We start from the raw sequence: 12,894 nt of genomic DNA on the forward strand, positions 1-12,894 counted from the left end.
ATCCTCACCAGCATTTATTGCCTATATTTTGTACATAAGCCATTTTAACCTAAGTGGGCAATAGTGTGAGATACTATCTCTACAAAAATACCAACCCTACTTTTTCAGCATCAATTGAAATGATTATACAGTCAACAATAATTCGTTGTACATTTTAAAATAAGAAAAATAGTATAAATGGATTGTTGTAACACAAAGGATAAATGCTTGAGGTGATGGAGAGCCCATTTACCCTGATGTGATTATTACATATTGTATGCCTGCATCAAAGTATGTCACGTACCCCATAAAATGTACACCTATGTACCCACAAAAATTAAAAATAAAAATTTTAAAAAACTGGTTAAAAAAAAAAAGGTATAAAAATTTGTTACATTAAACCTTTCAAAAACTCTCATTCACTCTCTCTTTTAATATGTAATATTTTAGGTATCAAGAGCACATTAAATAATAATATAATGAACACTGAAGTATCTACCATCCACCTTTAAAAATACAATGATCTGGCCAGGCGCGGTGGATCATGCCTGTAATCCCAGCACTTTGGGAGGCTGAGGCGGGCAGATTACAAGGTCAGGACATCGAGACCATCCTGGCCAACACGGTGAAACCCTGTCTCTACTAAAAATACAAAAAATTAGCCAGGTGTGGTGGTAAGTGCTGTAGTCCCAGCTACTCGGGAGGCTGAGGCAGGAGAATCACTTGAACCCAGGAGGCGAAGGCCGCAGTGAGCTGAGATCGTGCCACTGCATTCCAGCCTGGGTGACAAGAGTGAGACTCCATCTCAAAACAAAAACAAAACAAAACAAGAAAACAATGATCTTTTAAATCAAAATTCTTTACTCTCCCACATGAATTCTGCAAAATAGTATGGATATAAGGCTTATCACTTCTTCACTGAAAAATCAAACCATGTGGATATTTCCTTCACAAAAAATGGTCTATGCAAAATTACTGAGATGAGATAGATTAGGGATCAGTGAATTGTAGAGGGAGAGAGGTGGGTGTGACCATAAAAGTCATAAGAGAGATTTTTGTGGTGGTGGAATAGTTCTTTTATCTTGATTGCAGTAGTAGTTACACAAATGTACACATTTGATAACATGGCACAGAACTATACAAGTCTGGGCATTAAAAAGCTAACAGAGCTGGCCTGAGGCTGTTATCCTTATTAAGGCCTGCTTGCAAAGTTGATCTTTGCTGATGTCTGGGAACTTTGTTCCCTAACTGATAAAGGTGCCTTGCTATGTCTAGACTATTTGTGCAAACAATGTGATTTATGCTGAGCACCTGGGAGTTTCTTCTGGAAGTCTGGAATTTTGATACATGCCAGGCAGCAGGTACCTAGATGACCAATGCCCAATAAAAATATTGCTCACTGAGTCTCCTATGGGCTTCCCTGGGCAGAAACATTGTGGATGTTGCCATATTTGCATTGCTGGAGGTGGTCGTATATGCTGTGTGGCTTCTCATTGAAGGGAGAAAATATGGAGGAACCTGTAGATGGCTTTCCTCAGACTTCACCTGTGTCTTTTCCCCATATGATCTACTATATATCCTTATCACATCACCGTAATAAATCTTAGATATTAGTATAACCATATGCTGAGTCCAGTCCTTCTAGCAAATCTCTGAATAGGAGGGTGGTCTTGGAGACTCCAGACACAAAGTCCCATGAACCAACATCAATTTCCTGGTTTTTTAAAAATATGTTCTGGAGTAATGTAATTATGTAACTATTGAGGGAAACTGTGTGAGGGGTACACCAAGACCTCTCTGTCTGTTGTATTTGTGATGGTTAAGTTCATGTGTCAACTTGACTGGCCACAGGATGCCCAGATTAAATATTGTTTCTGGGTGTGTCTCTGAGGGTGTTTCCAAATGAAAACTGCCTTTGAAATGGTAGACTGGGTATAACAGGTTGCCCTCTCCAATGCAGGTGGACACCATCCAATCCATTAAGGCCTGCATAGAACAAAAAGTAGAGGAAGGAAGAATTCATCCCTTTTTGCTCCCTGCCTACTTGCTGGAGCTGGGACATCTCATCTCAACTTCTGCCTTCATCCTTGGATTTATACCTAGTTCTCTGCCTTCAGAACTGGGATGAGTTATACCACAAGCGTTCCTGGGTCTCTAGATTACAGAAGCAGATCATGGGACTTGCTGAGCCTCTATAATCACATGAGCCAATTCCTCATAATAAATCACATATATATTACTTATAATCATGTATATGTATATGTGTATATAAGTATTTGTGTGTATGTTTTATATATATAAAACAGAACACACACACAGACACATACACACACACACACACACACACACACACACACACACACACACAGCAAAAACCAGTCTGGTTTCTCTGGAGAACCCTGGACTCCTCTGCTCTTAAGCTCTATATTGACTAAAGATTATAACCCTATCTTTTGTCACATTACCCTTTTTCATCAAGATTTCCCCATACCATAAACAAGATTTTTCTAGGTACATAGAATCAAAAATATCCACAGGATATAAGCTTTCTGTTTTGTTTGTTTGTTTGTTTTTTGAGATGGAGTCTCACTCTGTCACCTAGGCTGGAGAGCAGTGGTGCAATCTTGACTCTCTGTAACTTCTGCCTTCTGGGTTCAAGCAATTCTCCTGCCTCAGCCTCCTGAGCAGACGGGATTACAGGCACATGCTACCACACCCGGCTAATTTTTGTATTTTTAGTAGAGACGGGGTTTCACCACGTTGGTCAGGCCGGTCTCAAACTCCTGACCTCATGATCCGCCTGCCTCGGCCTCCCAAAGTGCTGGGATTACAGGCATGAGCCACCGCGCCTGGCCAATAAGCTTTCTGTTTATACTGATCTAACTGTATACTCTCACCTTGCATGCTTCTAATGATCAACAGTATTCGATGAGGAGATAACTGACTGGGATTAGAAATTTGGCTTCAAACTGATCTCAGTGGAGATAGACATGTGTGTTTGTTCTTGATGGACTAAGTGAGTCTATTAACATAAACTCCCCATAACATCTAAGTGGTTCCCACCTTAAAATCCCCATCCTTGAAGAGGCAGTAAAATGTTGTAGTTCAGACCACAGAATCTAGAGCCAAGGACTGCATCCTGACTCCACTACTTACTACCTGGTCAAGTTAGCGTTATTTAACCTCTGTGCCCTAAGATGGGGTACTCATGAACAGTAAAAGGGCTAATTTTTACAAAGCGCTTAGAACAGGGGCTGTCGTACAGCAAACACTAAATAAATGTAAGCGATTATTTTGTAATTAAAAGAAAACAGCTTCATGAATAACACAACAGAGACTGGCTAATATAATTCTGAATAAAACATTTCTAAGAACAAGATAAGATACAGAATTGTGGTAATGCTATAATTAGAGGAGGAAAATATCTGGAATTTATAGATGCAAATTGTACATTTTTAACCTAAAGCCCCTGTCCTTTTCTCCTACCTTCTCCCCATTAGCAAAGATTATTCCAAGAACTAGAACAAAATTAATATAGAGATGCAATTGGCAACTGCACCCCCAAAATACATAATCCACTCTTGCCTCCTACAAGGTTGTCTTATCCCTTTTTGGTGGCCTTGAAGGACAGATAATTTGGATACAGCAATGGACTGCTTTGATCATGACAATGCCACTTCTGCTCACAAGTACTACCAAGAGCTACGAAGGAGAAACTCTTCCATTTCCTAGTCTAAGACTCATCTTTGAAGTAATGTCTAAGTAAAGAAGGCTAAGCAATGGGTACCTGTTAAGGTTGATTTCATATTGATTTGTTTCACTGACTGGCAATCTGGTCAGTGGGAGAAACAGCAGGTCTGCCATATCCCCAAAGTTCAGGATTACAAAATGCAAACCCCCCATTTTCTTTGTTTCCTCATTGGAGTCCAACTAGAATCTCCTTCTGAATGGTGTAACTCACCCTGTAAGAACCCTAATCTCCAGAGTCCTAAATAAGAATTATTTTTCCATCTCTTTGTACATCATTATAATATGGGAGTTAATGTCTTAGGCTCCTTTTTTTGGTGTCTGGGTAGTCCTGTTTTGAAGATAACCCTATTTATTTCTAAAGTATCATTTGATCTCAAACACATAAATACATTTTGTTAATTTTACCTCTAATAGAAATTCCAACTTTTACAAATATAGAAATCTCAGAAGAAAGAGAAACTGATTATGGTTAAAAAAGACAGAATTTTTTTTCTTTTTAAATTGATAAATAAAAATTGTATATATTTATCATACACATGACATTATAAAATATGTACACATTGTGAAATGACTAACTCAAGTTAATTAACATATGTATAACCTCACAAATTTACCATTTTTGTGGTGAAAATACTTAAAATCTACTCTAAGCAATTTTCAGGATTATAATACATTATAGTTATTAACTATAGTCACTGTTGTACAACAGATCTCTTGAACTTATTCTTCACATCTAACTGAAATTTTGTATCTTTTGACCAACATCTCTTCAATCTGTACTTCTGACCCCTTACTCCTAGCCACCATTGTACTATCTGCTTCTGTGAGTTCAACGCCTAGATTCCACATTCAAATGACATCATGCAGTATTTGTCCTTCTATACTTGGCTTGTTTTTTTAACTTTATGATTCTCCATTTCTAATTGGGAAAGCCCATTTCTATTAGTTCAAGTTTCTCTTAAGATGAACAACTTTGTGGTAGGGAAGGAGACTAGAATAGGTTTATTACAGAGCCAGTCACATAAGAAAATACATATAAGTTATCCAAAAGTCATATAAGAAAGTACAAGACACAGGAAGGAATCAATTTATACATACCCTTTTCTAGAGGTAAAAGAGAAAATTAAAAATTGGCCCACATCTTAAAATAAGCATGCATTGGCTGTTTTCTCACTGAGAAACGTTGATCAAGTCCATTATATCAAATTTTCAAAAAGAAAACACTTACAGTATAATTGGCAGCTTGAATTTTCCTAAGTGCTGCTTCTAGTTGCATAATCAAGAAACGTAAAGTCAAAGCAGGAACAATTTCCTCACCATTCTGGCTGTTAGCTGCAACTTCTCTCTGTGGAAAATTATTCAGTTAAAAATGTCTATAAGTCTGAACAAACATCTACATATGTTTACATGATACAAATAATTCATGCTCATTGGAGAAAATTTTAAAAAGAGATGAAGATGGTTTTAAAAAAAAAAAGAAATCCATACCAACCAGATACAATGTTCTCATGTTTGTTTTTAAGTAGTCTGATGAATGTCATTTGTAACTATTTCCTTAAAACAATTTTAAATTTTATTTATGTATTTATGTATGTATTTATTTATTTTTGAGACGGAGTCTCGCTCTGTCGCCCAGGCTGGAGTGCACTGGCACAATCTCAGCTCACTGCAAACTCTGCCTCCCGCATTCACACCATTCTCCTGCCTCAGCCTCCTGAGTAGCTGGGACTACGGGCGGCCACCACCACGACCGGCTAATTTTTTGTATTTTTAGTAGAGACGAGGTTTCACCATGTTAGCCAGGATGGTCTTGGTCTCCTGACCTCGTGATCTGCCTGCCTCGGCCTCCCAAAGTGCTGGGATTACATGCGTGAGCCACCGCGCCCAGCCTCTTTAAAACATTTTTTTAAAAAGGTATTCCTATACCTGCCAAGGGGTTGGCAACATTCACACCTACTTCAGAGGAAAGGGGTAATCCCACTTCACTCTCATACCTTCTATTGTGTGACATAGCTAAAATCTTCCAGCCCTGAACCTGTGGTAAACAGGAATGCTGGCATTAATACCAATACAAGGGTAAACCATTTTATGCTACAATCTGATTGCAACTGAGCTAATGCAAGCTTTATTATGTACTATAGTTTATTTACATTGTTGAAATGGAAGGCAGGACTATGTCTTTGTGTCCATTCCCCAATGTTTTCTACCCACAAGTGCTTGGTTTAAATTATGTAATCTGTTTAATAATGTATAATCTGCAAGGAAAATTTAATCTACACTTCCATAACTTGGTTTCCATATATAATATTTTCCTGTTTTTTTTCCTAGCTGACTAGATAGTTTATTTCAGTCTCCCTAGCAATCAATTTAATGCGCCTCTTCTCTATCAATACATGTTTTCTAGGTAAAGTAACCCTCTATCACAATTTTAAATAGTGTCTACACCCTGACAGTTTCCAAATTTACATTTCTAGCCAAGAATTTCACCTACATTCCAAGCTCAAACAATATCTCTTGAATTTGAATAGAAATATAAAACATAATACTGAAGTTCCACCTCTGTCAAACAGCCTAGGTGGTTTCAGATCAGTCTCCCCAATGAAAATAACTAAAACACCCAGACAGCATATAAAAACTAATTATCTGAAAGCAATGGAAAACTACTAAGACAATGAAAATAAAAACCTCTGAAAGGCAATCTCTGGAGACCTGACTTTTAAGCTACTTTTCTCATTAAAGTAACTGCCATATTCAGTTGTGGCACAGCCTTTAGCAGATTTGCAAGGCTTGGTGGAATATTGAAGCACATGGTCTATAAGGAGGAGCAGCCCCAGTAAACAGCCCATTCTTTTGATTGAGGCCCTGTTTTGGTTCCGACGGAAGCAGACCGTAATTCAAGGATTTCAATGGAAATAGTTTATTTGGGAGGTACAGAGACAATGGTAGGAAAGTAGAGAAGTAATAAAGTGAAGAAAAGTAGGTTTTAATTAAAAGATGTGTTATTATGCTAGTTACCCATGGTGGGCCACTGCAGTTATTACAACTAGGAAATTTTAGAAAACTCAAAAATAAAAACCTCAGTATTAACCAACTCAAGGGAAGAGGCAACTGGGATATTTATATGATAACTCCCAAGACCTACTGATTGAGTGCTTTCTGTCGTGATGGGGGAATATTAATTCCTTGGGTCTTCTAAACAGGAGAAGTAGCTTTCTCCTGTTCTAGAAAAAAAGGCCCTGAGGCATACAGATATAGATATGGAAAACTAGAACTGTCCAGAGCATACTAAAAATACAGGTAGGGTCCAATTGGTATGGGAAGGGCACCCACAGAATCTGCTACAAAAGATAGAGAAACTGACCCTTCCTCAAAGAACTAAGTAAAGGTTGGAATCATCTGTATCCCAGGTTGAATTAAATAATTTACTAGAAAAGCAAAAATAAGAATTACTAGAAAAAAATTTGTCCAGTTTTCCCAGTTCTTCACAGAGGAAGGTTGCTATGAGACAAACCAGGTAGCTACTCCAAGTAGTAGAATTATCTCTATTATCTTCAATGACTACAGTATTTGTATTTATGTTTTCATGTTCATTCATGATTTTGGATATTTTTGCTTTCTTTTTTGGACATACTTATTATGCACTTGTCAATTTTATTGGTCTTTCCATAAAAGCAAGTTTGGGATTTATTGATCCTTTCTATTTTATGCTTAAATAGATTTCATTCGTTTTAACTATCCTTATTACTTCCTTTTCAAGTGCTTTTAATTTGCTGTTCTTCCATTAACTTCTTGAATGTCACACTTAGATAACTGATATTCAATCTTGCTTTTTCTAATATTTACATCTCAAGCTACAAATTCTCCTTGAAGCTCAGCTTTATCTAATAACACAGGATTTGATATATATTTTTATTCAGTTCAAAAATGTATTTAACTTCTATTGTGATTTCTTCTTTGACCAATTGGTTACCTAGATTAGAGGTATATATCTTACCTTATGAACATCCAGTTTTCTAGATTATCTCTTTTATTGATTTCTAGAATAACTGAACAGCAGTTAGAGAACATACTCTGTATGTTTTGATACTTTGAAATCTGATGGGGCTTGCTTTGTGACCTAGTATATGGTCAATTTTTGTAAATGTTCTGTGTGCACTTAAAAAGAATGCATACTCTGCCACTATCTGGTGCAATGTTTATACATGTATGTCTCAATTAGAGCAAGTCTGCTATAGGTCTACTAATTTTGTGTCCATGTTATATCAGTTATTAAGAGAAGTATGTTAAAATATCCCACTGAGACTGACTTGTCTTTTTCCTTTAGTATTGTCTATTTTTATCATCTTATCATTCATAAAAGTTCTGTACATATTTGATCCTACTTCTGGAACTTATCTTCTATTTTCTAGGTATGTCTGAGGTATAAAGAACAAGTAACACAATCTTTTAGTTATTAGAGCTTCATAATAACTTTTAATGTTTTAAATGGGCAAATTCCCAGCCTTATTCCTTTACACTTTTCTTAAATAATTTTCTTGGCTATTTTTCCTCTTATTTCTCATGTGAACTTTAGACTTAGCATTTAGTGACACTAACCAAAAAAATCCTATTATTTTAGTGGAATCCTGCAATATTTATGGATTTTAATTTATAGAAAATTGACAGCTTTAACATACTGTGTCTTCCTACATGTACTATTCCACTCAGGTCCTCATTTCTTACCCTTAATAGAGTTTTAGAGAGTTTTACTTATTGTTTTAATATGGAGTATTGATTTCTAAATTTAATGTGAGTACAATCAGTGCTTGAGTACTTACTAAAATGCAAATTCGAAGATCTATCCCCAGAGATTTTGATTCTTTAGGACTGGTACAGGGGTCAGATATTCTCATGTAAGTGGTTTAGAACAAGCTTAAAAAAATACTAGTTTATCTTGTACATTTCTTAAGTATTTTACTTTTGTTATCATTATAAATAAGTACAGTTCGCCCTCCATATCCACAGTTTTGCTTCCATGCATTCAACCCACCATGGACTGAAAATATTTGATAAATAAATAGCAAGAATACAATAATTTAAAAAAATTGAAAAGACAATACAGTATAACAACTATTTACATAGCATTTACACTGTATTAGGTATGCAATACCTAGATGTAATCTAGAGATGATGTAACGTATATGGGAGAATGTGTACAGGCTGTATGCAAATACTATGTCATTTTATATAAGAGACTTGGGCATCCTTGGATTTTTGTACTGGGGGTGTCCTGGAACTAACCTCCCACAGATACCAAAAGATGACTGTACTATTCTTCTATTTTTACCTTCTAGTTGCTATTTTTTGCATATCTGAAGGCTACTGATTTCCATCTTACTGTTTGTAAGTGATTTCCAAAAGATAAGAGGGAAATGGTGACATTATTCTATCAATTTCTAGCCAGAATTCACTTATACTATGGTAAATTATCTCGGTTAAGATTATAATTGTGCATAAAGTCTTATGAATAGCTTCAGTTTGTTTGAATTTTTAATCATAATAGTATTAATGTGTTTCATAGAAATAACCATATATTCCTTCATAGAAAGACAAATGTAGCCTTCTCAAGACAACTACGGTGCTTTATCCTTCTCTTCCCTAGTTAATTGCCACAAAGAAAAGAGTATATAATTTTCTTTAACTTCAGAAAACTCCATTAATTTAAGAAATGGTATCCTTCTTATATTGAAAGTTACCACAAATTATACAGAAAAAAGACTTTCAAGATGGAAATCTACAATATAGCTTCCAGAATATTTATTATACAAATAATTCCAAAACTTTCCATATGATTTTTTAAAAATGCATTGTTTACAAATGTGTTAACTTTTTTTTTTTTTTTTTGAGACAGAGTCTTGCTCTGTCTCCCAGGCAGGAGTGCAATGGCATGATCTCGGCTCACTGTACCTCCACTTCCTGAGTTCAAGCGATTCTCCTGCTTCAGCCTCCCAAGTAGCTGGGACCACAGGCATGTGCCACCATGCCCGGCTGATTTTTGCATTTTTAGTAGAGAACAAGTTTCACCATGTTGGCCAGGCTGGTCTCAAACTCCTGACCTCAGTGATCCACCCACCTCGGTCTCCCAAAGTGCTGGGATTAGAGACGTGAGCCACTGTGTCTGGCCAAATGTGTTAACATTTTATGAGTTAGGAGACCAAAAGCAGTCCTCTGTCCCAGAGTGGCATGTTACAGGTTAATAGTAGGACTGGAATAAACACCAGACCTTGTAGTCAACAGTTTCCAAGCTACCAACCCACATTCCTACCATTATTTTTAAAAGGCCAGCACCAAATAACTCTATTTGTTCAATTTTTTAAAAGTCTATAGTCAAGGTTGACAACAAAGTCCTTTACAAGAAGTAAGATAAGAGATTTTTTTCAAGACCTTGGTTACGCTGTGGTTTAAAAATAATTTCAATTAAAAAAGTCATATACAGACAGCTGCACTTCTGTCCCAAATAACAACTTACGATGTTACCTGCATAGTTTGGAAGGAAAAATCTTCTTGTAAGAACTTCTTAATTTGAGGAACCACACCTTTTGGTAGAGTATTAACTGCATTTAATAACTTCTTCACTTCTAATAGTAGGTTAACAGGAACAAGATCAGTAGCTATGTCCTTTTCCTGTTTGTCCTAGAAGACATTATTGATTAAAATTTACACAATTATGCATATTCTCATTCACTCTAATTCTAAAATCAGCCAAAGCATTAAAAAAGGAACAAAGCTCATTTTCCCTTGTTCTCCTAGCTTCTATGACAGAACTACAAAAACATCTAAGGAAGAATAATATATGTTCTTTGTTTTCTAGGAACTTAAAATATTACATATATTATTCTCTGTAACATGAAAATATATCTAAATGTGCTTGTTACATTATATGACTGATACTTCACACACAGCAATTTGAAAATGAATAGCTGTAACAGTTTAAACTGTAAACAAAGTAGTAAAGTAGAATGACTCAACATCTCAATTTAGTCAGAGCTGTGTAAATAGTAATAATCTTCAGGAATTTATTCTTACAGATTAAGGCATTAGTAATTGTTAATTGATAACTACACAATCAAGTCCTGCTGGAATATCTATTAACATTAGTTGTGAAGAACTAGTGGACAACAGAGATGGATAAATGGCCTAGAACAGATGGATGATGGCCTTCCTCTAAACCTTAACAAGAAACCAGAGTTCTTACACTCTGTGGAAACTCTAGGAATATAAATCATATTGCTGTTGATCTCCGAAAATAAGAACTTCTTATTGCAGACGCCCCATAGAGCTTGAGATGCTGAAAATGCCCTTGTATGGGCTAACTCACTTTCAGTTCTCTAACAGACCTGGAGCCACATAGGAAAGTAACTAGAAACCAATAAAGTCCACTGCAGGACTATCTGCCTAATCTCAATGATGGTGTTTTGCCTTTCTTTTCCCTAGTTAATTGCCAAAAGGAAAAGAGTTTGCAGAGATTATCCAGTAACTTAGAGGGGAAAATATATAAACATAAAATAACCATGGTATTCGGTATTCACCTGTATGAGGTTATTGTTGTAAAAAATGGGTTTGAGTGCTAAATTAAGATTCCTCCATCCCTATCTATATTCAATATATATACTTTAGATTTCATAGTATTTCTTAAGATTATGTATGTAGAAAAATGTTGACAGTTTACTCTCTATGAAGGATATCCACTGTACTACTACTCATTTTATTATTCTTGCAACTTTTCTACAGGTTTGAAATTTTTCAAAAAGTTAAAAAAAATTCTACCAAGTAACTAGAAAAACCCCTTATAAAGAATGACCAATATCAATCGTGCATATAATTCCAACTAAAGGTCAATTCTAGTCAAAAGTACCTGTAGAATCACCTGATATTAATTAACAAATTTATACACAGGTAAGATTATAGTATGAATAAAAATTTTTCAACAGGAAATATTATAAGTGTCATGCCTACAGGGTCTTGCTTTGTCACCTAGGCTGGAGTACAGTGGTACGAACACAGCTCACTGCAGCCTTGACCTCCCAAGCACAAGTGATCCTCCCACCTTAGCCCCTCAAGTAGCTGGAAATACAGGCATGCACCATCATACCTGGCTAACTTTGGTATCTTTAGCAGAGACAATGTTTTGCCATATTATTAAGGCTGGTCTCAAACTCTTGAGCTTATGTAATAAATCCGCCCACATTAGCCTCCCAAAGTGCTGGGATTACAGGCATGAGCCACCATGCGTGGTCCACATTTTTAATTTAAGTTAGTTGTCAAAATATTTGATGCTTAATCCATCTTGGCAAAATTGATTAAATATCTCAACAAAATTCAGGTCAAAGTGTCCACCTTCCTTGCTTTTTGTATTCCTGATTCTGTATCTAGAAATGTCTTTTCTGGATCTAGTCCCGATTCTTGCCTTTGCTCAACTGTACAACCCTACATACACGTGCATATAGCGTACTTCCTCTGCAGCATTTTTTAAAGTGATAACCTCATGCAGGTGAATACCATGGTTATTTTATGTTTATATATTTTCCTCTCCTAAGTTACAGGATAACCTCTGCAAACTTTCCTACCCACGTTCCTGCAAACATGTTCCTACCCAAGTCTCATGTTGAATTGTAATTCTTAGTAGTAGAGGAGGGACCTGGTAGGAGATGACTGGATCATGGGGGTGGTTTCTAATAGTTTAGCATCATCTCCCTGGTGCTGTCGCATGATAGAGTTCCCACAAGATATGGTTGTTTAAAAGTGTGTGGCACCTTCCCCTTTGGTCTCTTTCTCTCCTGCCGCCATGTGAAGGCATGCTTGCTTCCCCTTTGCCTTCTCCCATGACTGTAAGTTTCTTGAGGACTACCCAGCCATGCTACCTCCTGTCCAGCCTAAGAAACTGTGATTCAATTAAACCCCTTTTCTTCATAAATTACTCAGTCTCAGGTAGTTCTTGATAGCAGTATGAGAACAGACTAATACACTTATTAACAAGTGGACATCAATCATTATATAAAACTATGTAGACGGTAAAATTATACTAACGAGAACCTAACAAACAAATATCTCTTCACCAGTCTTTCACAAAATATATGAACATATGATGTTCATACAACTAGTTTTAACTACCATAAAAGCATATCA

The 12,894-nt window shown here is 36.2% G+C and overlaps 1 protein-coding gene across 7 annotated transcripts in view; it reads right to left on the reverse strand.

The window, feature by feature from the left end:
* Positions 1-12,894, reverse strand: part of LOC105477554 (DAZ interacting zinc finger protein 3) — a 98,089-nt gene that overhangs the window by 65,860 nt on the left and 19,335 nt on the right. For all 7 annotated transcript variants that reach the window (XM_011734113.3, XM_011734117.3, XM_011734116.3 and 4 more), the window contains exons 4-5: positions 10,246-10,401; positions 4,958-5,074 (exon numbers count right to left, since the gene is read on the reverse strand). In XM_011734113.3, the coding sequence (XP_011732415.1) occupies positions 4,958-5,074; positions 10,246-10,401 (273 nt within the window). The remainder of the gene's footprint in view (positions 1-4,957; positions 5,075-10,245; positions 10,402-12,894) is intronic.

The sequence above is a fragment of the Macaca nemestrina genome, chromosome 2, assembly GCF_043159975.1.
Source record: "Macaca nemestrina isolate mMacNem1 chromosome 2, mMacNem.hap1, whole genome shotgun sequence".
Lineage (NCBI taxonomy): Eukaryota > Metazoa > Chordata > Mammalia > Primates > Cercopithecidae > Macaca > Macaca nemestrina.